Source organism: Oxyura jamaicensis, chromosome 19 (genome assembly GCF_011077185.1).
Source record: "Oxyura jamaicensis isolate SHBP4307 breed ruddy duck chromosome 19, BPBGC_Ojam_1.0, whole genome shotgun sequence".
NCBI classification, from domain to species: domain Eukaryota; kingdom Metazoa; phylum Chordata; class Aves; order Anseriformes; family Anatidae; genus Oxyura; species Oxyura jamaicensis.
In genome coordinates, this window is record NC_048911.1 from 9402980 (window position 1) to 9430944 (window position 27965).

At 52.0% G+C, this 27965-nt stretch overlaps 1 protein-coding gene across 1 annotated transcript; it reads left to right on the forward strand.

The window, feature by feature from the left end:
* The first annotated feature begins 1461 nt into the window (after positions 1–1461).
* Positions 1462–27851, forward strand: DHRS11 (dehydrogenase/reductase 11). Its single transcript, XM_035343186.1, has 7 exons — positions 1462–1672; positions 14252–14461; positions 20729–20823; positions 21353–21482; positions 22163–22255; positions 23089–23154; positions 24181–27851. Exons 1-7 carry the CDS (start codon positions 1541–1543, stop codon positions 24220–24222), a joined length of 768 nt encoding a protein of 255 aa, XP_035199077.1. The 5' UTR covers positions 1462–1540; the 3' UTR covers positions 24223–27851.
* Positions 27852–27965: the final 114 nt, after the last annotated feature.

The following is a 27965-nucleotide window of genomic DNA, read 5'->3' on the forward strand; positions in this document are numbered from 1 at the left end:
TTGTAAGAGGATGATTTGGAATGTGGGAGATTAAAAAACAAAAATAAGGCAATTTAAAACCTGATACAGAATAGATCGGAGGTGCTGATACAGCTGTGCATAGTAAGCATCCACATTCAGCCCATGTGCCCCCCCCAACCCAAGCCATTCAATAATTTAACAGAGGAAAACCCTTTTTGGAGGCTATAAGCAGATTTATTTATTTATTTTTACCGTGGTTCTTTGGTGTTTCTGATAGAGGGAGAGAGGTTTGTTTTCTTGGCTTTATTTCACGCTTCAGATGCTCGTGCTGGGAAGAGTCACGCTGCTTGTAGACACCTAATTTGCCCAGGGCTCTTAACAATGAACCCTCAGAGGTGACTTATTGAGAGAGATGAAGAACAGGCACATACTTTTTTCAGAGTCCTGATTTAGTGTGCAGTCCAGCTTCATGAAGAGGAACCACCAGCTTCCTCTGAAGCAGCACGTGCTCTGTTGTCCAGATTTGGAATGAACAGCTCAGCTACTTGAAAACGTTTGCTGTGGTGGCTCAGGCATTTAAAGATGGGAACTTCTTCCTTTTTTCAAGGTGAGGAAGGGGGGTTCTCATCACGATGGCTCTCTTTAGTCGAGTACACAGTTTGTCAGCTACAATGAAATGGCTTTAACCTCAATGAGCTGAACCGGCTGCCTGTGTTGTGCTTGTGCTCGCACAAAGGCTGGGTCCCCAGGCTGCCTGTCGTTGGTGAGCGCTGAAGCTCTCTTCCACGCGGGCTGCTTGTAGCTCTGTGCTTTTCCAGCAGCTGGAGCGATGAAGCAATTTGTTTTAAATGCCACGGGCCCACAGCCCCCTCGAGCAGCTTGGTGCTCACGGTCACAGGCTGGAGGAAAAAAGCGAGTACCTGTGGCCAGCTCAGCCTTAGCAGTGTCCTGAATGGGGGAGACACAAGGTGCTGCTTATCTTTGTCGTCTTTTACAGAGGCTGAAGAACCCTCAACACCCGCGTAGGGCTTTTTCAGTCACTTTTTAAATTATTTATTTATTTATTTATTTATTTAATTTCCAGTGACAGGCTGCATGACCCTCTCAGTGGGGGGTGGTACTTAGGAACGAGACATTTCATAACGCTCTCCTTTGTTCTGCGGGAGCTGACGTGAAGCCACCCAGCAGTGCGGGGCCGGGGGGAAGGGCAAGGAACCAAGTTCAAAGGCGGCTTTGCCCGCCTGGGAGGCCAGCAGGGCTGCTCCGGAGCAGGGGGCGCCACCCCAGTTCCGCTGTGCAGCTCCTCCCCCGCCACGCTGCGTTTTTGACGCCCAAAACCTGAAATTCGGTAAATAATTTGTCCAAGAGCCCTCCGGTCTATGGAGGGGGCGTGGCCTATAGGCACGAGGGGCGTGGTTTATCGATCGGAGGCGTGGCTTAGGCCACGAGGGCGGGGCATAACGAGGGGGCGTGGCCTGCGGAAGGGGGAGTGCCGGTGGGCGTGGCCGAGCGGGCGGCGGGCGGTGCATTGTGCGCGGCGGCGGGGCCGGGCCGGGCCGGGCCGTGCCGGGCCGTGGCCATGGAGCGCTGGGCCGGGCGCGTGGCGCTGGTCACGGGCGCCTCGGTGGGCATCGGCGCGGCCGTGGCGCGGGCGCTGGTGCAGCACGGCATGAAGGTGGTGGGCTGCGCTCGCAGCGTCGACAAGATCGAGGTACCGGCACCGGGGGGCGACGGCGGCGGCACCGGGCAACCGGGCACCGGGTGGGTGGGGGGTGACCCCCCGAGCCTCCCCCGGGGGTTTCTCGGCCGCAGGAGGCTCCCTGCCGCCCCCCTGTTAACCTCCCCCCCGGCTCCGTGCCGGGCACCGCCTAGCGCAGGGCCCGTGGGGGGGCGGCTGCCCCGCGAGGCCTCGCCGCCGGGGGGCGTGGGGAGGGGGCTGGGGGCGGTGGGCGAGGGGGGTCCCCGGGGGGCGGCTCCGGGCGCTGCAGGTTGTGGGGCTGGGGGGGGGGGGCGTTATTTCCCCATCCTCGAGGAGCCGGGCGGGTCGCTGTGGGGCTGCCCCGGGTTTTGTAAGGAGCAGGGTGCTGGGGGGGTGACCTGCCGCTGCTGGGGGCTCCCACCTGCCTTCGGCCCCAGTGCTGCCGTCCCGGAGGTGCAGTGCCTGTGGGTTAACGCTACCATGAGATTTCAGTCCCTGGCGTGGTTTTTATTCCTTCAACAAACGTCCCCAGAACTAAGTCTAAAAACTCCCCGCGTTGGCTTAGGAATAAAGGTGCGTAAAAGCAACAGCTCCCAGGGTGTCCTCTGCTTGTGTTCAGCCGTGCTTCCCAATGGCCCGGGAAAGCCTCGCTTCTCTTTTAGTAAGGCTGAGATTTTCCTCATCCGATGCTGGGGGTGCGGACTTGTCAAGCAGCACCTCCCGTTCCCGTGCTGCCGGTGGAGTACCGGGCTGGTGGGACGGCAGTGAGCTGGTGTCACTGCGCCCCGGGACACTGCATCTGGGGCTTTCCTTCCCCAGCAGGTGTGTGCAAAAACGGGCAGTGAGGGAAGCAAGCCTGGGCTCCCTTTTTGTTTTCCTACTTCATATGGTGTAAGAAAGCGCCGAGTTTTGTTTTGTTTTTTATTTTATTTTACTTCTTGCTTGTTTGCGTTACGTGGGAAACTCAGATCTCAACTAACGTGGAGCTGGATGAGACCATGAGAGCGAAAGCTGAGCCTCTGCGGGAGGAGAAAAGCCGGAGTCAGCACAAAGCCGCGCAGCCTGCCCGGCTGCTCGGAGCCTGCTGCAGCACGGGCGATCTTTAGGAACATCCCCTGCTTTTATTCCCTTAGCAAGGGCGATAAGGACTCAGGGCACTGCTGACCACACCACCAATAAGTTGTGCAAAAACTCCCGGGAACAAAGTTGGCGTTGGTGCTGCTGAGAAGTGGGGTTAAAAAAGGAAAGCTCGGAAGAAACAAAACTTTTCCCCGTTCTTCACCATCAGCCAGAAAGATGCCACTTGCAGGGGGCAGAAAACTGGCCGATGTGACTGACTCAGCTGGCCTTTGGGGCTTGCTTCTGCTTGGGCTTTCCCAGCGCCTTGGTGCTGTCTGTGCCTTACGGAGCTCCTGCCCTTTTGTACCCCGCTGTGCGGAGGCTGCTGTAGCCTCACGGAGGCTGGAGAAGGATGCCGCTGCATCCCATTCTTCTCTCACAAGCCATCTGTAATGTCTCCCCGTTCCCAAGACCCCGTTGATTGCTTCCATGGAGCTGGGCAGCCCCAGCCTCCCTCCTGCTGGGTGTCCCCAGGAGCCCCCACTGTGTGTGCAGGGAGGCTGAGGGCCCGGCCTCCACCAGGGAACTGCACCGCATGCCTCTTCTCTGCTGCCTTCGTTTCCCAGCCTGGTTAGGGCATTCAAACCCAAGGGAAAGGTTTCAAGAGATCCTGAAGAAATTTGATGATGAAAATCAACGAAACTTCCTTTTTCCTTCTATTCTCCAGGCATCTTCTGAAGACCTTCCTTTCTGAAACATTCCTGGCAAAAACATGATTCATGTTTAAGAGACAGGGAGCTCTTCTAAAGGCCTTGCCTCTGTATTTGGGTCCGCACAGGACGCGGCCGTGTAGCAGGCGCCCTGTCCGGGTTGCTGCGGTATGTGGCTGTACTGAGCGCTGCCGACTGCTCACGACCTCTGCGGCTCTTGTTACTGTCATCCTCCTGAAGCTTGAGTTAAACAATGCCGCTAATGTTTGTCCCTGCTTGGTTCTTTCTCCCAGGCTCTCTGAGGACCACACTGTGTTTGCAGCACACAGTCGTTTGTTTTGGTAGGTGTCTGGACTGTGTTTTGCTCTGTTGCTATTCTGGTTTTATTTATTGTGAAGCATGTTTCCTTAAAGAGGAAGAAAGTCCCAGAGATGCTGCTCGCCCGGGGAAGGGAAGGTGCTGCAGCTCGGAGTGGCCCAAGGTCGCTCTGGGAACGGGTCCATCCCTCGGACCGGTGCCCGTGCCGGGGCAGAGGCTGCCTGCCGCGTCCCGCTGAGCCTTTGGGGCAGACTTCTTCATGGTAACCAAGCCTTCCTCCGGGAGCTTCAGCTTTTCTTATCCTTTTTTTTTTTCCTCAAAGATATTCAGGCTGCAGACTATTGAGCCCACGCTGGGACTTGGGACTTTGGATGTGGCTGTAGGAAGCTGTCCTGATGGGGCACTGTGCTCGGAGGGAAACGGGAAGGTTCAGGCTGCCGGCCTGTCGTTGGGGTGCTCGGCTGTCCTATAACCAGCTCTACCCACAAAATGCCCACTGCCACCTCTGCCGTCTGATTTTCCAAGTCCTTGTTCGGGTAGAGAGGGGATGTGGACAAAGGAGAGGCTGGAGCATCTCGGCAGCAGTTGCAGCAGGACAAATCTTTTTGCTCTATTGAATAATTCGCTAAATACTGCCGGGAATGGTGATGTGCAGAGGAGTGAACCCAAAAAACAAATCAAGGCATCTAGAGATGGAAATAGGGCAAACGACGTAGTTTCAAAACGGTGTTACAGCGCTCGCTTTGTAGCACGAAGCCTGTGTTTTCGTTAGTGTTAGGCACTGGAGTCATCCATTTTAAGGCAAGGTAGCTGGAACCACGCTGGTGGTTTTATAACCTAAAGTAAACAACCCAAAGAGGACGTTGTCTTGTGAGGAGTTTATCTTGGGCAATAAATACTATGTCAAGATTTCTTAATCTCTTGGAAAATCAGATAAGGGCTGGAGGCACGATAACGAGGGAATTGCAAAGTTGTGGTTTTGGTGTTGAGCCTGTGTCATGAGTCCAGGGCTCTGCTGAAATAAAAATGGTAACGGCTCACAAAAGCTGCAGGATTTTCTCCCTTTCCCTTCCCACACGTGATGGCTGAGCCGGAGCTCCAGCCGACCGCGGTGGCGCGCCGTGTCCTCTCCTCTCCGGCTTTGACTTTCCTCCTGTCACATCTTTATCTGTGCGGGCATGGCAAGAGCTCGCCCTGGCAGCCAGGTGTCCCCTCTGCGGTCGTGTCTGGCGGTGACCCAGCGCTTTCAGCCCGGTGCTGACCCTCCTGCAGCCTGGCTCGCAGCGCTCCCCGAGCGGGTCCCCCCCCAGCAGCGCTTTGTTCCCGGCTCCTTGTGCCCCTCGTGGGAGCTCAGGCTGCTCGGGGGGCTGCCCGACGGTGCCTCGTGTGCTGTTAGACGCAGAGGAACCCAATATAATTAAAATGGCTTTATTTTACTCTTGCATGCCAGAAGATAATTTGGGTTGAAAGCTTGCTCTAAGTGAGAAGCCCGGAGGTGCCAGCAGCTGTCGAATACGTTTTGGCATCTGCTCTTCCTGGGTGTTTTCTTCTCTTTGGATATCCGCGTGTGTTTCAAGTCAGGAGTGAGCTTAAGTGCTTCACTGAATTAGCAAAGAGGTTTTTTTGTAGTCTACAAGGCCGAGCTCTGGTGGCAGCCGCCCCCCACCAACCTTCACGGGTCCCTGTCACCGGTCCCTTGGGTTTGAGCGTGCAGGAGGCCCGCTGGGCTTCAGGTTCCAGTTAAGTTTGAGAAGTTTCAGTGTGCCGTTTTCTTCACCTGTGTGGGCGAAGCTCACGAGGAGCTTTGGACGCCCTCCGTCGCTTCTGGAGCTCGGGAAGGTTCGAGGTGTCCCTGCTAGGAGGGCGTGTGGCGGCGGGCAGGAAGGAGCGGTGCCACGGGAAGGAAATGCCGTGTGCCATCGGGCCGCGTGCCGCTCTGTGGCCTCGTTTTCCGAGGAAATCCCATCGGGTGCCACCTAACTTCCTTGTGTGAGGGGTCTCCCAGCCTCCGAGGGTTTGTTGTTGGCGGTGGGAGAGGTCTTTGTGCGAGGAGAGGGGTTTCTAAGCATTGTGCTGTTTCCAACGAGCTTGCACACAACGCCTGGTGATGCGCTCCTCGCGGAAAACCCAGGCTTTGACGGTCCCTCTGGTTGCAGGACGTCGTGTTACGTTTCTGCCTGCATGAGTCGCACCAGCTGGATTTTAGTAGTAAAATTTAATTTCATGCATTTACATACTTGCGGAGAAGGGCAAAAGTGCTGGCAGGAGCTCTCCCTCCAGCCCCGTTATCAGAACAACAGATTTTTTAATTTTAATTTATTTTTTTCCTTTTTAATAGCTTGCAGTTTCAGTGGGGGAACCCCGCTCCGCAGCACTACCTGGCCCTTCCCTCCTGTCTCCTGCCCTCGGGGAGCAGCCTGCTCGGCAGGCGAGGGCAACGACCTGTTTCGGAGAGCCTTGGGGAGATTTATTAATGGGCATTGGGTATTTTTGTTGTTGTTGTGGGGGTGAGGAGGAGATACGGCTGTGCCGGAAGCAGTAAATGTTGCTTAAATTACAAGGTTTAACTGATTAATTCTAATGCACTTGTGACAGTTATCGATCAAAGGTAGCGTTTATAACCAGGGACTGCCTCGTCAAGGTTAGATCTTGCTCAAGAAATAGCCCCTGATAAGCTGAGCCATCGATTGCACGTTCCTGCAGTCCGGCCTCCAAAGGGATCGGTGATCTTCTTGGGGGCAGAGCTGGGGCCGTGTGGGACGGGGAGGCACAGACGGGCGTCCCAAACCTCCTCGGGGACCTCGTTGTGTTCCCCAGGGCCCTGCTGAACCCGCCTGTGCTCAGGGAGAGGTTCGTGCCTGCCTCAGTCGCCGTCATGGCACGCCGCTTGCAAGGCTGCTGGGCTGCGAGGGAGCCCTATTAATTATTTTTAAGGCAGCAGGAGCGGTTCCAGGCAGGATAATCCCAAGGCACAGCCTGCTTGTAAATGAATGACCTTCAGGATTGCCTTGGCCTCTGGAAGGCCTTGTTTTCGTGATGCTGGGGACTCAAGGCCTCCAAGGTACTTTTATTGCCACTTGTCCCTGACCAGACCCTTTCCTGATAAATATGAAAGAGATGCCATAACTGCTGCCCTGCGCAGCGGGAGCAGCCGCATCGCTGTCCCGGTGGCCTTCCTCATCCTTGAGGCCGAGGTGAGGAGGGGAAGGGTTCCTTTAGGCCTGCTTCAGTTCGTCTCCTTCGACCCGGTGTGCTTCAGGAATGCCTTGTTGTGTAAAATGGGGTCAGGGTGGCTGTAGAAGCACGTGGGACCTGCGTTTCGCCTCCTCTAGCCGGACTTTTCTCTCTGTTGATGCTCGTGCAAATCAGCTGCGGGCTCCGCTGGGGCTGGCGGCTTAGCTCGGGATTAGCACTGCCGTGGATGCGTCCGGTGGCCGGCGTCACGTCAGCAGCCACGCGATGGGTGCTCCATCACAACGCCCACGGCCGGGGCTGTGCTGTAGCTGCTGCTCACGCCGGGCACGGTTGCGCCACGGCGCGCCCAAGCCTCTGGGCCGTAAATCTGGAGTGCTTTAAAATTCAGGACATGTCACCCGAATTCTGCTACCGGGGGATACTGGCGAGCCCGCGAGGGAAGGCCTGCTGCTTTGTGTTAATCTTTCCTTTCAGAAGAGGATTCGTTTAGGATTACATGGGCGCGGAGCAGGAGCCGATGAGGCGGATAAAGGCGCGGGCTCGCGGCTCTTTCCCTGCCCTCGCAGCGGCAGCGCTCGGTGTTTGCTGCCATGTGGCTGGCGCCGGGGGAGAGAGTGTGGGAAAACCTCCAGCTCTGCCTGGCTGGGAGCTCTGAGGAAGAAATCAGGTCTGCGCCACGGGGTGCTGGAGGGGGAAGGCTGATCTTGTGACCCCACAGCGGGGCCGTGCCGCTGGCAGGTCTCTTCCCAGGCAGCGCCGGCTGTTTGCCAGCCCCGCTGCCAGCCGCCCCTTGCTGTGGTGAGCTGCAGGCTTGGGCCAGGTGCTGGGATGTTCACTGGCCACTTTCCTTGCAAAGGAGTGAGGGATGCTCAAATCTTCCTGGGCTGGTTCCCTGTGCGAGAAGCTCAGAGTTTACCAATGTGCCTGGTGCCACTTGTGCACCCCACAGGCAGGGACGCGGGGTTGGGAACGGGGAAAGCCCCTGGGTAAGCTGGGGACAGATCCCCTCTGTCCTCATGAGTGCTCCCAAGTCTTACACACAAAGTACGGTGACACATTTGGTTGCAACAGGCGCTATTTGGGGTGGGTGTGTGGTGATGGCTTCCACGGACCTCGATCACGTGAGATGTTCAGGGTATCGCTGCGCATCCCAAACCTCTGCTGCGAGATTCGGTGCAGTTCGATTTAATTAAAACCCAAACCCGACTCCCGAAGCGTAGTGGAGGTGTGATGGCTTGCACGGGCGGTGGCACGGAGGCACGTGCCGCTATCTGCCGGTCTCACGGTGGTGCCTGCATGCAGGTTGCCTTGGAAATGTGCACTCCGCCGGCGGCGATGCAGGCGGTGATGCACGAAGCTGTTGGCCGGCCGTGCGGGGGTTTGGGGTGCCCTGGGGCAGCACAGCCGTGTCCCCCCCGTCCCCGCAGCCCTCTGTGTGGAGCAGCCGGGGCCTGGCAGAGCGACGTGGGTGGCTGCAGCGCAGCGGTGTCGGCTTTGGGGAGCTCCCTGGGGAAGGAGGCGTCCACGTGCCCGGCTGTGTGCGAACCCGCTTCGTGCATCTGGGGTCTGAAAGGCAGGCAGGCACCTATGGTGCTTGTTTTGGGATCATCATACCTCGGAGTAAGCAAGAAATATTGCTCTAATGGGCTGTTGTAGTGGGAGCAGTGCCTTTCCTCCTCCCCCACTCCCACCTGCAGCAGCGTGATCTCGGCAAGCCCCCAAAAGCTGTGCCCTCGGTCTCGACGTAAGGAGCAGTTGTTGGAGTGCCTCAGGGGAGCAGGGACACAGGGCAGTGGGAAAGGAGCGATTTGGCTTGCGATTTGGACACCAGAAATTTAAAAGTAAGTGAGCTAGAAAAAATGTCTTGAATGTTTAACTACTGGAAAGTGCAGGGAGCAGAGAGGGCTCGGAAGGAAAGCAGCGAGACCCTTGAGTGCTCTGGCAGGACGGTTACTGCACCCTGAAGACGTGGCTGTGCAACCAGGCACGCGTTTACCAGGGAGCCTGGCTTAAATTCCGGGGATAAAACCAGCTGAATGACTCCTTGGGCCGTGCTCCCCACGTGAGATGATGCTGGCTCTTTTGGAGTCTGTGGGGCCGGATGGTTGTGTGGGTGAAGGGCAGGCACGGCGCTGATCTTTGGGATCCAGCTGCAGAGCCTGGGTGGCACCCGGCGTGCGATGGAGCTGTGGGGGCAACGCCAAGGTGCGACGGCGCTGTCGGGTACCGTAGGCAGTCAGTGCTTCAGATGCACTGCAGGTAAACACTCGGAAAATGGGGGGTAATGCTTCTTCCTTCCTCCTAGGTTCTCATATTGGTGCCCCCAGCTGAGTACTGCACTTTGCTTTTCCGCTGAATCCTTATTTTCCACGCTCTCCTCTCCCCACCGTTGTGCCTTGTTTTGGAGCAGAAAAGGATCTGAGCTGAGGGGCAGCGATTTGCAAACAATGAGTAAAAGCATTGATTTAAAGCTCACGAGAGGGACGGAGAATCACTTTACCGTTTTATTCATTTGGAAACTCCTTTCAGACTCCTGTGGAGGCCCTGTCTGGGGACCTGAAGCCACACAAAAGGAGCTGGAAGAAATCCGAAGCAATAATCATATGCAAGCAAAAAGCCCCAGGTGCCTGGCGGCTCTCGGAAGGGGCTCGCTGTGATTATCTCCATTTCACAGACAAGGAGACTGAGCTCGGAATCTTGCCCACGGTCTCTGAACACGCTGTGGAAACTGCTAGAACGAACCCCAGCCTAGTGCTGTATTCACCATACATCTCTTCCTCTGTGCAGTTGCACTGGTATTAAAACTTAATTAAAAGAAGCTTCGAACTTGCCAATCAGTGAAGTGAAAGGATCGGTAAGCCCCCAGTTTTCTTTCACAACTGTGATGCTATTTGTCGTTTTTTTTTCGTCCTTCGTTTCCTTTGGATAACAAAAGTGACTGGGGCGACTTCAGTTCCTGGCCAGTCGGGTTCTGGGTGCAGCGATGTATTTAAGCATGAGCTAAGTCAGTGGGGTGCACGCGCCTGTGATGAATGGCAGGTCAGATTAAAAATTACCTAATGGCTTCTGCTGGCTTTAATCTCTCCATACTAAATGTGTCTGAAGTTAATAGGATGGTTGGCCAAATAAAGCCCTACGTGGCTCTTTTCTTTTCCTTCCTCCCCTTAAGAGTCCCCTTAAATGTTGATATCAATTAGTTTTGTGAAACGGCTTTGCCGGGGCTGCATCTAAATGCGTGGTGCTGTGCCCTTTGCGGGTGTCTCGTGCCCAAGGAGCATTAACCCTTCCTTGGGAGCCTGGACTTAACATTTGGAAAACATCCCATAAACGTGAGGCATCCCTTCAGACCTTTAAAATCAGACAACTAGGTAATATATGGTAAGCATCATAACTAAGTATTCTTCCTAGTCTTGCTTGTATGTAGGTGTTTGGTGGTTTTTTTTTTCCCATTTGCTCATTCGTTCATTGAGCACTGCCGTAAACTGAGATAAATCGCAGCGGTGTCAACGGAAAAATGGAGCTTGGGCAAGGGGCACCTCCCGGGCTGTGCATCCAGCGCGTGCCTTGCTGTCCGGGCTCGCTGTTTCTCGCTGGCAGCTTGGATGCCCGTAGTGGAAAGCTGCCCTTCCCGGGGTGCCACAGAGCTGTGCTCATCCAGGGCAGCGCACCAGGGGGAAGGGGTTGCGTCCGTGGCAATAAGTGGCTCTAGGTTAAACGTTTTAACCTACAGCATAATTATTTTTTCCTTGTGTCGTGTTCTCCTGGTGTAAGCCGGTAGCTCTGGGCAGCTGGCTGGCCATCTACAAGCATCCCGTGATAACGGTGAGGCACAGAGCTGCGTGGGGCTCGTTCCTCATCTTCATCTCCAGCAGCCGGAGGTGCACCTGCTCTCGTCTCTGTTGGTGCAGTACGTGGTCACTCGAGTTGCTCATGAAACCCGGAAAAGCAGCTTTTTTCTTTGTTTTTCTCCTCGTGCACCTGGTTTCCTGTAAGGGGAACAAACATTAACTGAGGGAATTGACCGATGCTCTGGAAAAACACCGCGAGCTCCCTAATTCAGAGAGTTACTTTGCATAAGTCTCCTTTTGCGAACGTGCCCGCAGCTGATGTTTCTTTGAAGAGCCTGCGGCGGCTCTGACTTTACCTAGAGATGTGTGCAGCACGTTCAGCTCAGCCTGGGTGTCAGCGGCGTTCGGCGCTCCGTTTTCAAAGAGAATTTGTTAGCACAAGGGTAGCCTGAGATGAAAGGATCCGTGCTGATTCCTGTTTGAGGCGGTGAGAAACCAGACAGGAAAAGCAGGATCTCGGCAGGTATCTGTGGGCACGTTTCTCTGGTCAGCTGTGGCAGAGGAGCCCGTCTCTGAGCAAGACAGAGCTTGCTCTTGGTGCATCTAGGCCATAAGCTAAGGAGGGTGGGTGGGCAGCTCCACCACGACGGCCACTGCTGGCCAGAGCACCCCTCGTGTCGCTGCCCCCTCGTCCTGTGCGTCAGCCCGTGGTGTTTGGAGCCACCCGCCTCCATCAAGGAGCTGGACTGTGCAGATGGAGTCGTGTCGAATGGTGGAAAACTGGAGCTGAACGTGGGAATGGACGCGAAATGTCCTGTCTGACCCCCCGGCTCAAGTCCTCTCGGGAGATTCACCCAAATCCCTCATGGTGTACCAAGCAGAATTTCACGAGTGTCAGACCGGAGCCACGGTACCCCACGAGCACATACCGCATGGATGGCTCTCCGTGGGATGCTCCAGTTTGGGCAGCACTGAAGCTGCCACCTCCGTGCCAGGTTATGAAGAACAGGGCTGAGGGCTGCCTTGCCCGGTTTCCTGCCCGTGTCTTTGCAGGAGCATCCATCCCCGGGGTGGTTCAGCGTCTTCCTGCAGCCCTTCGTACCGCTTTTAATTTTCTAAATGCCGCTCTTGCGGATTTTTCCCAAACCGTTTTCTCAAACGTGTACTTTGATCTTTTAAAAAGCCTGCACCTTTCAAACATCAGCAGCACGTAGTCAACAGGATTACATGTACAGCGCAGTGAAACCGCCCCCAGGAGGGTGCAGAGAGGTGCGATTCGGTCCTGGGGGCGCCTTGGTTCTCCGTCGGGCAGAAATACTGCCTCGCTCAGCCCCAGCGGAGCCCTCTGGAGAGCGCAGTGCTGTGGGGATGTATTGATCTCGGGGCTGAACCAGCACGTCTCCTCGCCTGGTGCTGTGACAGCAATAACAATTCCCGTGTCGCTGCAATGCCTTCGGTGCCCAGAGAGCAGCTGCTGGGCCGGACCTTTAGGCTTGGGCTGCTCTCGGCTTGTGGGCTGAGACCTGTGGAGACCTGTGGTCTGCTGCCGAGAGCCCCGGGAGGCAAACCCAAGGAGCTTAACTTGTTCAGGGACGTGCACTGCTGTGGTCTTAGGGTGAACATCCCATACTGAACAGAGGTACTTGCCTCGGAGCAATGGAAGTGAACGCTCTGTGGGGGATTTGGAGGTCCTGGTTGTGTGGCCCTGTCCCAGGGAGGGTGCTCAGCCCTGCTCAGTGGACGGCTTGGGGAGGAGACAGTTGTCACCAAAAAAAATCCCCTGTAAGGGCCGGGACCATGTGGAAATGTTTTTTTCCCCCCTTTTAGACTTGGTGGCATCTGACCAAGTGGCTTCTGCCCCTGTGGCAGCTGCTGAAAGGGACGGGGCCCAGCTCTCCCCAGGAGACAGACACCTTCACTGCACTCCTCTGTCCCTCCTGCCCTCGTGGCGGGCTCCTGCGTGTGTTGGTGCAGATGGAGGGGCAGGTTTCGTCGTGTGCCTCCAACAAAACGTGGGCATCGCTCCGCACCTCTCCGTGCCTCACCAGATGCCAGGAGGGGCTGGGCCGGCCAGGGAGCTGACACCACGCCTCGCAGCAAGCAACTGAGTCGGGCACGGGCTTCACGGTGTCATTTTGGGTGCTCAGGGGTGCTGCAGCCCCTGCCCCGTTGTGGCTGAGGCAGGCTGTGCTGTGGCGTGGATGTGCTCGAGCACGGCTGGGGCCGGGTGTTTGGGATCCCATGGGTGTGCGATCGCTGCCCCGCTGCCTTTTGCTTCCTTTCACTCCTCTGCTGGGCCTTGCTCCTGCTCTTTGCTGTGGGTTGCAATCACCTTGGTATGCGGGGAGGAGCCGGAGAGCTGCCTCTGACGGGATGCGAGCTTTATTGCACCCGCTGAAATGTCACATTGGTGAAGCTGCTGCAGGCGATGTGGTTTGAGTGATTTGGTGGACGTTTGTAGCCAGAGTCCATCTCTCCGCAGAAACCAGACATCACGTGGCTCTCCCCTTGCGCTGGAAGCTGTCACCGTCTCTAATATGACACATCAGAGATGAGCTGCTGCTTCTTATTAGCATCAGGGGGTAAAGGGCATCCTCCAGAGACTTCGGTGCGGTGGCTGCCGCATCATTAACACACACGGCCAGCAGCAGCTCTTGGCCTTTCCTTTGCTTTCTGTCGTCTAGTCTGATAAAAGATCTGGAGGCTCGGAATAATTGTTGATAATGGCTAATGAGGAGTTGTAAGGCATGCGATTGCTGTGTCCTTTATCCCCGTGGCAGACTTGCAGCATGTTGGCTGCTCCCCGCCTGGTGCCACAGCAATATTTGTTTGTGTTGTGCCAGCGCCTGCTCGGCTCGACCTGCGTGGCTTAGAGTGCAAGCACAAATCTGTTCCTTCGTTAAAAGAAAAAGGTTAAAAAATTGAAGTCGATGCAAAATTATGTTATACAATTTATAGCAGATGGGGCTCCGTTGCTGAGGCACGGGTGCTGCTTAAGCACGTGTTTGCACAGTCAGGGCTAGACAGTTCAAAGTCCCAACGCCAGCGTGAATTCCCCAGTGATGTGGCGGAAGCTCTGCCTGGATGCCAGGCTGTCCAAAGGCATCTGTCGCGGTGTGGTGTCACCCGAAATGCCACGCACGAGCAGCCGCCGGTGTTGGGCTCTCAGCCACCCCACGCCTCCTGCAGCATGCCAGGGGAGCTGTGCCCAGCAAAGGCCGAGGGAGGGCTCATGTCGGGCTTTGGAGCTTGCTTTGTGTCTGGCTTGCAGCCTTCAGAGGTGGCGGGGGTAAATGTGTTCCCGTTGCTCCCCTTGCGTTGTCTGTTGGGCTCATAGTGGCTGTTCCCGAGTGTGCTCAGACACGCTGTGAACACCGTGCCTTGGTATCATCGCATTGGTGCTGCTGTCATGCGACACGTGGTGGTAGTGGTACCTACAATGAAAAGCAGCACTGGTCTCCTGGGCCTGTCCCTGCGGAGAGAAGGCTGATGGCTCTTGTCTTCCTTTCTCTCTCCCTCAGAAATTGGCAGCTGAATGCCAGAGCGCCGGCTATCCTGGGACCCTCATCCCCTACAAGTGCGATCTCTCCAACGAAGAGGAGATCCTGTCCATGTTCTCCGCCATCAAGACCCTTCATCAGGGAGTTGACGTGTGCATCAACAACGCGGGGCTGGCTCGCCCGGAGCCCCTGCTCTCGGGGAGGACGGAGGGCTGGCGGACGATGATAGATGTGAGTAGTGCAGCGGGAAGGGCGGCAGCTGGGCTCAGCAGCCTCTGCCTTGGCTGGGCTTCTTGAGGCTGGGTCCTTGAGTTACAGCTACCTGCGAGAAGGGTGACAAAGGGACCAGAGAAAACTTTTCACTTTTTTTTTTTTTTTTTTTTTTTTAAATCAATCCAAACTGTGGAAATGTTGAGATGAGGGAGAGCTTTCCCACTGGCTTCCCATTTGTCTAAACTGCACTCAGCATGCCTGCATTACATAGATTTTTATTTATTCTGGCCACCAGCACCAGTGTACCCATCTATTTATTTTGTGTGTGGAGCTGAGGACTCACTTCCCATCTGGCTCCGACCTGGCTTTGGGTTGGCTGGTCAGGAAGTGGAAAGGCATCGTGCACTGCTGAGCCTCGTGCCTTTACCCTGGAGCATGATATGTTCAATACATTCAGTACTGTTTTTCCTTTACTTCAGCATCTTTCTGAAATGTGATGAGCCTCACTTTTTTTTCTCCTTAAATAGGAAATTGAATACCAAACACTGGCTTTTGTAGCTAATCCTGTTAGTTTTAGCCCATCTTAAATTGGGCAGGTTCTTTTTGGCTTAAAAAGCTGTAATGCTTTTGTCTTTGAAGCTTCATTTTCTGCCTGTAATCTGGTTAGAGCTTGATACGAAGGAGCCAATTTCATCTGCCCAACAGGGAGGTTGTGCAGATGGCTCAGGCTGGTCACAAGCAGCACTTCCCCCAGGGTGCTGCTGTCCTGGGGTGCTGCTGTGCGTCGTTTTGGGACTTGGAAACTTCTGGCACACAGCACTGGCACCCATGGCCATGGGACCATGGAAGTTTGCCTGCCCTTGCCATGGTCCTGTCCTGCTGTAGCTCTGGCAGGAGTGCTGCTGAAGCAGCAGCATTTCACAAGGGTGATTTTCCCCTCATATGCTCTGCATTTTTGTGTGAAAGCACCCTCATAGTAACAGGATTTGAACCCGTGCCTTTCCGTAAACCATGGCGTCTTTGCGGCACCTCCTGCAGCTGTGTGAGCTTGTCCTAGTGAAGAAAAAGATGTTTGAAGAGCTGCTACAAGTTACAGGCCTGGGGCCCGCTGTGCCTGGCAGCAGTCGGCCTGCGTCTGTAGGCCCCGTGGCACCCGGTGGCTCCGTACCCAGCAGCGGCTCCAGGGGCTGTGCAAAGCAAGCCAGGCAGGCACGTCGAGGCCTCAGACTCCTGCTGCCAGGGTGAGAGCTGCCATATCCTGGCTAATTAAGTTCTCGTTAGGGTTTTGGCTGCTCTGCTCACTGCTGTGACTGCAGCCAAAGCAAGCTCTGCTCTGCTTTGTCTGCCCGGCCGGGCTTTTGTGGGTTGCCCAGCCTGGGTCACGGCACCGCTGCATCTCCCTCTTCCAGTTGCCATGGAGTCGTTAAAGAAAATTAAGTGAAGTGTAGCTGAGTCTGGGCTGGTGCAAAGCAGGGCATTGTCTCGCTGCAAGCCTGGGCCTGTGGGTCGCCTGCACCTTGTAAGCTCCTTGTCCTGGTCTCTGTCATTGTGGCTTGTGTGGGTGCCTCTGTGTGCTGCCGCCTGTCCCTCGTGCTCCTTTTTCTTTGTTCTTCTGACCTTTTGTCCTCTTTCAGGCAGCAGGCTCTAGGGGGATGTGGCTTTTACCCACTGCCTTCTCCTCTTCGTGCTCTGTTCCCTGGCTGCTCAGGTCTCAGTGCTCCCTTGGTCTCATCTTCTGCTGATTTTGGGGAGCAAGATTTTGGAACGGGGATGGTGTTGTATGAGACCATCTGTGTTGGTGTTTGCAGCGGCCAGAAGTGGGGTTTGGGAGCCGGTGGGGTCACCCTCCTTGTCACTGCTGCGTGCACGCTTTGGAGCTGCTTCAGGATGACGGATGGGGTGGGAGGAGTGGCAGGGCCGTTGATCCACAAGGGCAGGGCTAGGAAACCAGGCTGGGGGCATGTTTTATTCCCAGGGGTGATCTGCGCTGCTGTGTGTCTGTTCTCATTTGCTTGGTAAAAATGCTCTTGCTGTCGTGGCATTGGGAATAGACTGAGACACCTAAGCCGCCTTCATATACAGGCAGATTTTTTTTTTTCGACTTCCCAGCGGCTGGTGGGTTTGCACTTGGCTTGTGTATAATTGTCTGAATAATGCTTTTGCTTTTAATGCAAAAGTGAAGCCCTGGGACACCCCAGAACCGGACGCGCGATGACCCACCTCAGCCTAAGCAGCCCTACCAAGCTTGGGCTTTTTTTTCAGCCTGCATGCAAACACTGGAAATAGCTGTGGGTTTTTCCTTTCTCTGTGAGCATCCAGTTCTGTGGCTGCAACCTCCCTGCTTGGCAGTCTCACTCCCAAGCGTGCCGGGGCTGAGGGGCAGCAGGGTCTGGGGGAGGGATCCGCACCGACAGCGCTCCCCACCACGCGCGCCAGCCCCAGGGAAGCACTCGTCACGTCCATTTCTTCTACATGCTCTGAAGCTCTCGGGGTCAGGACAGGGGAAGGTTGCCAGCGCCTTTCACGGGCCACTGGGCTTTGCAGAGCCGAGCGGGAGCAGGGAGGCTTCTTCCAAAGGCAGCCTGGGGAAAGGTGCTGGCGAGCAGCATGGTTTGGGGTGCGGCTGGAGAGTTTTCAGTGTTCTCCTGGGCTGCAAGATAGGAAAAGTTTCTAAACAGCCATCGATGTATTGATTGGAGAGGCATTAGGGCTTTAAATTAAAGGCATTTTTTTCTTTTTGGTAAATCGATTTTTGTTTCCATGCATTTTTTATGAGCTTTGAGGCTGGCTGTCTTTTTCCAGGCTCCTCTCTCAGTATGCCCATTCCATAAATTTTCTTGCTGTACCTCTAACAGGTCAAGTAATGTTTTCATTTACTTATTCCTCCTCTTTTTCAACGTTCCAGTTCCTTATTGTCTGGTATTTGCTCTCAAGGGAGAAATCTACAGGAGCTTATTCTCCCTGGGCTGCAGAGGTCTCCAGTTAGGAATTGCATCTCCACCACTTCACAGTGGTGCTGAGCCCAGTGCTGTCAGCTGGCAAATTTGGTGTGCACAAGTGAGGAAGCATTTTATCTCGGGCAGGCTGTAAGCTGTTCTTTTGGTGCACAGCTTCCCCCCTCTTTTCTTTGCATTTGTTTTGCAAGATTTGCTCTACGTGAGGCTGGAGCAAAGTCCTCCGGCTGCCCGCAATCCCTGCGGGAGTAGCCGGGGCCGGGTGCTGTGTACACACTGACTGCGGGCTCCGGGATCTGAGCAGCTCCTTCATGTTTTACCTACTGACCTTTACAGCCAGGAATTCAAGCTGAACTTTCCACTTGCACTGTTCCAGGCACAAAGGACCGCAGCACACATCCCTTTGCTCCTGTAAACACTAACTGGGTTTGATTCTTCTTGGCATTATTCTTTGACCAGTGAGGCTCTCTTCTTGCTTTTATATACCATCTGTGTATGAATATGTTTTCAGTAAACTGCATTTTTATTTGGTGATTAGGAGCAGGAATACTCATTTTGATGCCTTAAAAAAGCCTGATTCTGGGAAATGAAATGCTCAGCACTTCCAGGAACAGGATCCTTTATGTTCTTCCAACCTGGCAATTGGAACTCATTAATTACTAGAAAATGTGCCTTCATTGTTTCTGTTGCATTAGCGCACATGCCACGGTCACAGACCTGCTGCTTTGTGCAGCATGCTGTGCAAACGTGGAGCACAGATGTACTGGCCATCTTTGCTAAGGGACCTTTGAACCTTTTGTTCTTAAAATAGGAACAAGTGCTGAAAAATGTCTTGCATGGATATTTGTAGCAATGGCCTTTATATTGTTTCTAGAGGTGATGTAGCCCTAAGACTTGCTGTTTTCCCAGGCATGTTTTTAGGTTCCTGACTGCCTGCTCCGTGTTTTGAAATGGAATAGGGATCCCAAAATCCTGTGGGTGCTATTGGGAAAAGGCAGTGAGGAATCCCAGTTCAGCTGCCTTCCAGCCAGTTGTTTTGCTTTACCAGGGTGTCTTATCGCACACAGGCTCTGGACTTTCCCATGTGGCTGTTGATTAGCATCTTGCTTTGCCTGTAGTTGTCAAAATGTTGTAACGCTACCCACGCAAGGAAGTATTGCTCAGCCTGAGTCACAGCGCTGGAGCCCGGCTCGGTCCTGGCTTTAGGCTGATGTTACCCTCTAGTGGCCTGTGGAGACGGCCGGCAGCTCTGCAACAAAAACACGGTGCCTGGTGGGCTCAGTGCTTCTTGAGCCAGGGAAGAAAGCAGGATATTCCTTGTCATGAAGGTGGTGGGGTTTTGTTGTTGTTTTTTTTTGTGTGTGCTTTTTTTTATAATACTTAAAGTTGCAAAGATCCATATGTGAAAGGACTGGCTCCTCACTTAGCGTAGAAGACTGGAGCAGGTCACTCCTGCTTTCCTTGACTTACACTGTGAAATCCCAAAGATTTCAAGTGCCCTACCTGGTCTGGGCTTCACTCCAGTGCTGAGGTGGTTGTGCAGTTCTGCTGACATGTCTGCTAAGTTTCTTCCTTGCACAGCCAAGGTAAATCTTCAACCTGGTGCCAGGGAATTTATCTCTCTAGTTCCAGGTACGATGGCTGAGATATCCAACAGTGACTGTGTGCTCAACCAAAGTGCACTTGGAATAGGGTGATGACTTTACTTACCGTGTTGCCTGGGTACTCTATGATAACATCAGATAAGAATGCTATTTTCTATGCCAAAACCCATAGGCATGGCCTCTATTAATAGGAAATAATGACCAAGACAAAAGCAGTGACTGGGAGAGATCCTTCAGCTGACCCCACTCAGCCTTGGAGTGTGCTGCTCAGTAATTATGTCTCTAAAACCCGTGTCTCTAAAACTTGTTTCTGAGTTTTACAGAGATGATAGCCAGTCGTTTGCTGTCTGCATGACCTTGCTCCTGCTCCTTCTCCCATTTATAGTTGCACCTGACTTCTGATTCATCAGAAACTTAGTTCTTCCTGGATATTTAGCTCACAGTGGTGTTTTTAAACTTGTCTGGCCTGCTCACCTGGTTAAAAAGTGACATGCCTTTAGGTGGGACCTGCCAGTGCGTCTGGTGTTGAAATGGTTGCATCCTTTCTAGAGGGCTTCAGCAAATACTTTCCACCTTCCAGCTGCTCTTCCCAATCTAAAGCACTGTAAACTCAGCAGCAGTGTTCATTGCTCAAGATGACATACTCATCGGTCTTGAACACACCTGAGGGTGCTTTGTGCTGTTGTACTCCAGTTGGGGGAATTTCCACATCTCTGTCTTCCTGGAAACTTTGAATCTGCATTTTATGGCAGCAAATGCTCAAGGCATCAGTGCATTAAAGGTGGCACCTTGCAGAGGCAATATGACCGAGTTTAACTGAGCCACAGTGTGCTGGGCAGTGCTGGTCCAAAGAGCAAGTGCTTGGAAAGCTCTGGATTACGTGACAAAGGACTCGATTAATTACCTCGTCCTTCCTTCCTTGGCTTATCCAGTTAGGGCTGAGGAAGATGTCAGCGAACAGCATGACAGATTGGTGGCTCTCATCTCTCTAGGGTTCCTTGCCCCCTCCAGCTCTCCCATGGCATGCTGTGATCTTTGGATTCATTTGTGCATGGGAAGCTCTTTGCTGGCCATGTGGTCTGCAGTGCCTGTGAGTGCCTGGCTCTCTGACAGGCAGTATCTGGGGATTTCCTCGTTAACTAGCTGACCTAATTACCTGCTGCCAGTGTCCCATGGGCTCTCCAAACCCCTGTGTGCTCAGTGCTGTGCAAGACAACTTTGTTCCCTCGACAGAGTGCTGACTATGGGGAAGTGAGTTTTGGTGTCTCTTATCTTGGACTCAGCCCTCACGCTTGCCCATAAAACAATTAAGTCCATTTATTTTTGTCAGAGGCCAAGGCCTGTCTCACAAAACCGCAGCTCTGTGCCCCCCCTGCCCAAACCCCCTGTGGCTGCAGCCCGGAGCCTGGTCGCAGCGCAGGTGTGCGGTGCGTGTAAGTGCATTTCCCTCTGTTGGCGTTAACAGGAATTGCCGTGTGCTGGGTCCTGCGAGCTGTGAGAGGGGCTTTAAACTCATGTCAGGCTCTGTGGGGAGGGCCGGGCTCCATGGATCACCTTGGTTCAGCAGCAGCCGTACTGCGAGTGGCCTTGTCCCAGCTCAGCCTGTCACTGGGCTGTGTAATGTCTGCGTGGGGACCGCGACCCGTGGCCATGTGTGTGCAGGGAGGCTCCGAGGGTGCCAAGCAGGGCTGCAGGCCTGAGTCGCCTTCCCTTCTCTCTTCCCTCAGGTCAACGTGATGGCTGTGAGCATCTGCACCCGAGAGGCCTATCAGTCCATGAAGGAGAGGAACATCGATGACGGGCATATTATTAACATTAACAGGTAGGTGGGGGGGAATGTGGGATCAGCCATGTGGAATTTGAGTGGAGGAGCTTTCACCTTTCATGGTGGGCCGATGGATGCCCGAGAGCGGGGAGTTTCCAAGGATTGTGATCACGGAATTGTAGTCTCATTTAGGTTGGAAAAGGCCCCTAAGATCATCTGGTCCAGCCTTTAACCTAGCACTGCCAAGTCCACCATTAAACCATGCGATGGTTGGTTTTCCACCCCCTTTTTTTAAAGTCTGCTGATTTAAATACAACAAAGACCAAACCAGGGTAATGGCAATCATTTGCTGTAAGGTTGAAGACTGAAACTCCTTCACCAGCCCCAGAAAACAGCTGTGTCGCGAGGAGCCTCTGGTGGTGTGGATCTCCTCGGAGGGGTGTGGGAGAGGGGAATTCCTCATGTAGTCACTATGTTAACATCTCCTCCCGTGTTCATTATGGTGGTTCGACCATCCTGTTGGTTCCTTCTCAGGACACTGCCTGCCTCCCCCGTCTCAGCACTTTCCTTTCTGCTCTCTCCTCAGCATGAATGGTCACAGCGTCGTGCCGCAGTCGGTGGTGCACTTTTACAGCGCCACCAAGTACGCGGTTACGGCACTCACAGAGGGGCTGAGGCAAGAACTCAGAGAAGCAAAGACTCATATACGAGCTACAGTGAGTACTGTGGGGGGTTCTTCCTCTCTGATGGTTTTGTGGGTGGTAGGGAGCTGGTAAGCTTTATGGGGATTTTTCCTTTGGAAAACAGATGAGGAAATGCAGAAATAGCACTTGGCACACTGTGAATATTCCAGCCCTGTGGCCACCTGTCCCTGATGACTAAGCAGGCTCTATGCCTCTGTTTTCCCGGACAGAGAAAGGTGATGGGACAGAAGGTGCAGCAGCAATGGGCTGTGTCAGAGAATAAACTCTTTGGGTGCATGAAGTGGGCAGCTGCTTGTCAGGGCAGCGTGGGGGACTTGTGATGGCAGAGGGGGGCAGTCAGCTGGAGCTGTTTGCCATCATTCAGAGCTTGCATCTCAGAAGTGATTTGTCCACCAATTAGTTTATATTGCAAGCTTTTCCATTGTTTTCTCTGCCTCTATGTTCCTTTGTGTTATGAGGAGGAAAGCATCCATCAGCAGTTTCCCAGAGGAACCTGCCACAGCAATCATTAAGGCAATGTCTGTTCTCTTAAACTATTCCCCTAGAAAAAGGGTGGGTAAGGAACACAATAGAAGGGGCTTGGGGTTTTTGGCTTTTTCAGTGCTAAAACCTTTTCTCTCCTTTGTTTTTTTTTATTCTTTTACTGAAGGGGAATTACAAATCCTATTAGGATGTGCTCTGCTCTTTTCCAGTGTATATCTCCAGGACTGGTAGAAACAGGATTTGCTTTTAAACTTCATGATAACGACCCCGAGAGAGCTGCTGCAACCTATGAGAGCATTCGGGTAGGACATGGAGAAATGGAAACAGAGGGAAGTGGCTCTGATCATAGCTTAACAATTTATCTCCTGGCTAATCACACAAAGAGTTAGTTATGCAAAGTGCATAGTGTTTTCCAGAATAGTCAGCATCCTCAAAGTCAAGTGTCAGACCTCAGATATTGCACTGATACTTGCACACTATGCAAATTTTCATTCAGGTTCAGTTTCTCACTCCCTGTATTCTTTGTGGACTTGTTTATTGAAGAGAAGCTGTAGTAAACAAACGTGCCTACACAAGGATGGACAAGAAGCGTGTGTTGTCTTGCAAGTGGCTACCACAGGATTTCTGGTGCTTCTCTGGAAAATTTTGATAAAGATGCTTGACCTGGCAGAATTACTGTGCCAATGGTTTTGCAAGATGCTTAGCCAGGCTGTGAGCCAGAGCAGCTCTTGTACTCATCTTCATGGTATCCCCTCTCTTCTGCCAAAAAGCTGCTCATTTGCACTTCGCCTTAGCCTAATTCTACAGAGACACCTGAAAAATGTCCTCTCAGTTCTGTAGAGAGGTATTGTCTCCATCTCTGTTTTTCTGCCCAGCATTTCAGGATCTTAGTTCTAACAGACACCTCAAAGCATTTTGCAGAAAGATTATTCACAGCAAACGGAGAGGTATCGGCATCAGACACTTACTTTGTTAAATTTTTAATGGATTACTTTTTTGCTGCTCACTTGCATCTTTTTGAAATGCCCTAGTGACACTTTTGAAACTTGTTATTGATGGTTAGGAAAGGAGTGATCTTCTGATTAACTTTTCGTAAGGTGCCCTTTGTCTAAGAATTTCTTTCATGTCTTCCCAGTGTCTCAAAGCTGAAGATATGGCTAATGCTGTCATATATGTCCTCAGTGCCCCACCTCATGTACAGGTAAGCTCTGGTTGGGTTGGAGGACTCTGCTGTGGGTAGCTGAAGGAGGAAAGGGTAACTGCTGCCCTGACATTTGCTAATCAGTGTTGCAGCTGCACTATCAGCTGTGTGCTTAGTGGAGCTGGGGATTAGCAGTGATCACGTTTGTTTACAGTTCCCTTATGGCACCTTTGGGATTGTGCTGCTCAGGCTACTCACACCTCTCTGCATCCATCAAAAGCTGCTCTGACTGCAGAGCAGGACTAAAGTAGGAGGAATGGGAGGGATATGGGCATGTCTTGCCCTTCCACACAGTGCCAGCTGGGATTTGCTGCTAGTATTGCAGCTGGGTCATGTTCTGCCAGTTGCCAAATAATGGGTTGGGCTGGATCCTGCCAAGTACTCCTCAAGGATGGTGCAAGGTGCTGGTGCTGCCAGAGGGACTTACCTCCAGTGAAACAAGATAATGAGCAGCTTTGAGCTGGAGCCAGGAGGAGGGAGGAATGGTGTCAAAGTTTAGGATGGTGGCTGAATCCACATATAAGTTGCTGTCACAAAAGCAAACTTTGGTCACGAGAGGTTTAGCAAACCCCTGATGTGAACTCTGCTCCTTCAGAGCAAGGTGCAACCATCTTGACATGGGATCAGTCTGGTGGCCCAGCACCTTGGGTGTCCTGGCTCTAATGCAAGCTGGCTTTCTTGCCATGAGAGGATAAAAGCTCCTGCTGGCGTGGCGAGGTGCCTGCAAGCAGTGCTTCTGCTTGATCCTCCATAAGCAGGACCAAACTTTAGGCTTGATTACAAACTCTTATAGTTCAATGTCATCTTATGTTCTCTTCTGTGCTTATTTGTGCTTTTATACCTTCTGCTAAAGGCAGAAGTCACATTCACTTTTATTTCTAATTATCTCAGAAAGGCTTATCTCTAGTCAGAGGAACTTCCTCTGTGTGCAGCTTACCACTGTAATAGTAGAGCATGCAAGTACCTGGTGCAAGGTTTAAATGGGACTTCAGTGCTGCAGTAAAACCATGCCTTGGTCTCTTCCAGATTGGAGATATACAGATGAGGCCCACGGAGCAGATATCATAGCAAATGAGGAAGACTGTGAGCAGCACCGTGTATCCACTCCACTCGGAACCCTCTGGCAATGTAGGGTTTCATCAGCTGGCTAGCAACGTTTTATTCAAGTACCAAGGATTGTGTTTGAAGAATTGTTTTTCTCTCCCTCTCTCTGAGCTGGTGCTGGTGCTGAGCCAGTTTTAAAATATATATATAGTAGTGGGTCTCTTTCACCCCCACTCCTTTCTGAAGCTGCTTAAGAGTAAAATGTATTTGAAAATAATGCAGGGAAGTGGTTTGTGGAAGATTGTCTCCAGACTGGTTTCTTCTTCTTTTTGCTTTCTTTTCAAGGTTTGTTTGATCTTGTTTTATGATGCTGTGTCTGGACATAGGGGAAGCGGCACAAGGTGTTTGCCAGCTTCCATGTGGTTAGGGTTTGAGATTTTCAGTGGATGTCATACATGAATCCATTTAATTTGGGGTTTTCTTCTTATCAGTTTGATGCTTATTTGTTAATGATGCATGTGATGTTTTCTTCTCTCATATCCCAGTGCCCTAAAGCCGAAATATGACCTCACCCTGCCTCCCCAGACCCTCTTTTTCCATTCATATGAATTGTGCCTGCTAAGTTTGAGGAGGTATAAATGTGTGTGCTTGATATTTCTTTCATTCTTTCTTTATAGGTAGGTAGATAAATAGTTTGGGGAAAAGTACCTGTATTTTTGCAGGTTAGAATGATCATCTAAGTGGCATAGATACAGTAAGAGTGAGTTGTTTGGTATTTTTAATAAAAATTAAATGTGCTGTCTTGTGATCACCTCTATCCTTGGTATCATCTCCCAGCACTCTTGATGGTTTTTTGTATGTTTGATATTTGCATGCATTGACACTTTTTTGGAAACGTTGATCGGTCTTAGAAAGATGTATGGTGCTGTTTAAACACTGATGCTGATCACTGTTGAGTTGGAAATGTTGGAATTTTGTTCATATGCAGAGATACAAACTCGGAGAGAGAGAGTGAAATGAACCGTGCTGAAGCTGTCCGAAATGAAAACATAGTAGTAAGGGTATTTGCCTACAAAGCAGAAGGTAAAAGGTCTGGTTCAGATCTTGTACTAGTTCTATGCTGGTGCAGCCCCACTGTTTTGCTCTGGGTTTACTCCGACTTGGGGGAGGAGGGAATCGGCCCCATAGCTGATACATGCAGAGATGGAGACCACTTGAGCTGTTTTATTTACTCTTACAGTGTGGCAGGAACACACCTGCATGTAGTCCACCTCGATATAGAGCTATGGAGCTGTTAATGTACATGTTGCCTTAAGATTGCAGACTTGTGCCTACTGTGCTGTGAATTTCCCGTAGTGTTTTGGAAGGCGAACCTGTAATTTTAGGTGGAGCAGGTCTGGTCAGTTGATGTGAGTGGAGGACTGAGAACCAGACAAACTTGGTTTGGACGGTTTTGCTTATGCCAGTGTAGCTCTGTGGGAGTTCATCTGTGTTATACCACCATAAGGGAGACCAGAATAAGGCCACTACATCAAGAATTTCAACTCCCTATGTAACCTTGGGCGAGTCATGTTACCTCTCTGCCTCAGTTTACCCATCTGCAAAATGGGGATAATAATACTTACCTACCTCACAGGGGTGTTGTGAGGACTCACAAACTGTTTTGTAAAGCACTTTGAATATGAGAAGCGCTATGTAAGTGCTGAGTGTTGATATGAAGTATTATTATTAATGAATCTTGTGATACATAGAATTCCTTGTGCCAAAGGTGAGCAACTGTAGAAGGATACAAGGAGAGAACCGGTAAAACATTCCTTGGTAATTGTAAAAACAAAGGCAATTTGTCCCCCTTTTTTTTCTGTTTATAAATACATGCTTGTGGTGTGTTCTATCCCTTCATCATCTGTCACCAATTTCTCCTGGCAAGTACACATAACCTTGTCTCTGGATTTGGCCTTTTAATTTACTCTGAGTGAAATTCATGCCCTGTGGCAAAGTCTTGCACTACTCTAATGCACTGACCTCCTCCACTTTGCCGAGGCGGTGGCTTTGTGTGGGTTCTTTGCACAGAGCTGGCTTTCACCCACGGCACTGAGTAAGATCATGTCCTGCAAGGAGCAGAGCCAGTCCAGGTCTGCACACAGCCAGCGATGCTCACTGCAGCGGAGAGAGCCTGTGCCAGCTGGAAAAGCTCATCAGTCTCCGTGCCAATGTGGTGCTCAATTCAGAGGCACTTGGGTAACGAAGGTCCAAGCACAGTTGTGCTTTCTGTAGCACCCCTGTGATGTTCAGCTAGACATAATACGAAAACTGTGTGTTTTCCATAAGGTTTATTTTGCAGGAGCCTGTTTGAATTCAGCACATGCACTGTGCAGAGTGTGCCATCTTTGGAAAAGAGAAAGTGGCTGAACTGGGAGTGGAGGGCCGAAAAACAAAGTCAAGAAATCAGGAACTTGTGAAATGAGCAAGGGTGTGGGAAGCAGTAGTGAAATGTCAGAATTGGTGGCTCTAACTGTGTGCGAAGTTAAGCTGCTGTTGAAATGCATAGCTGAGGCAGGGACCTGACTTACCTTTCTGCTCTGTAAAAGGAGGCTTCAGAGAGAATTGCCTAAGATGTAAGGCTTTGAAAAAGGGCCGGTCTGTGCAGTCAGTCCCTGCAAATACAACCTGGCTGACCTGCGGCCCTAGAAGTTATTTTTTTCCCCATGAATATTTGTAACGTTTGCAAGTCTATAAAACAACCTCTCATCCTTGAAATGATATCCAGTATGTATTTCCATTTCCAATGAGTTGGGGGGGGGGGGATAATTCCTGCTGCCAGGTATCTTCCTGCCTTTGGCTGCGTTCCCACACGAAGCACAGCCCACGGAGGGGTTTGGCAGGGGTTGCTTGGCTGCTCTGCCTCATGTAACCTGGCAGCACCTTGAGCCATCTTCCTGGGGTGAGATGGGATTGGCAACATGACTCCGAGGCATTCAAAAACCCCAAACAAGAGGGTGAACTGTGTAACTGATCAGTAGGTTTCTAATTGTGAACTGTAAAATAAAGAATAAAAAGAGGCACACTCTGGTTCTTTTGTTGTACATAGTAGTTTTTGTGTTAAGACGTAACATCCTTTTTACTGTTCACAGCTAAACCTTTCTTTTGTGAAGATTTCAAACAGAAACATGTGAATTTGGTTCTTCACGGGGAAAAACTGTAATTGCTTTCTAGAGCAGAATAGCATCCAGTTGTCTCACGGATAACCTGTGGAGGTTGGACTCGCCCACCTATGTTCAAATGAAGCCGTACTCCACAGAGGTTTGCTGAAATCCCCAGGTAGGCTGCTAAACTATGCAAGGGACGAGCCGCTATTGCTACACAGACTTGGATATTGAACTTTTTCCATCTCCTGTGCTCGCTTCGAAGCAGGATGGATTGTTGCTGTTGTTAAATGAAGGCATTTTTTTGCTTCCCAGTTCCCTTTCAGCTTGTCCAAGTGCGGAGGGACATGCCTGAGCTCAGGTTTGCTCTCATTAAAATAAAGTTTTTGCAGATAAGTAGTGAATAGCTGAACTGGCTGCCTTGCTGGATTTGAGGCAGATGTTTTGGATACCTTGTAAACAGGTAGAGAGCATTTGTAGCATTAAAAGCGTGTTTGTTTTTTTCCCTAATCTTGTGCTTTCCTTTTGTTGTATAATAAATGTCATCAGTTATGGCAAAAGTGCTGCATCTCTAGGAAGTGTTCTCTGGCACGTGGTGATCTCTGGTGACTGATCTCAGCTCTC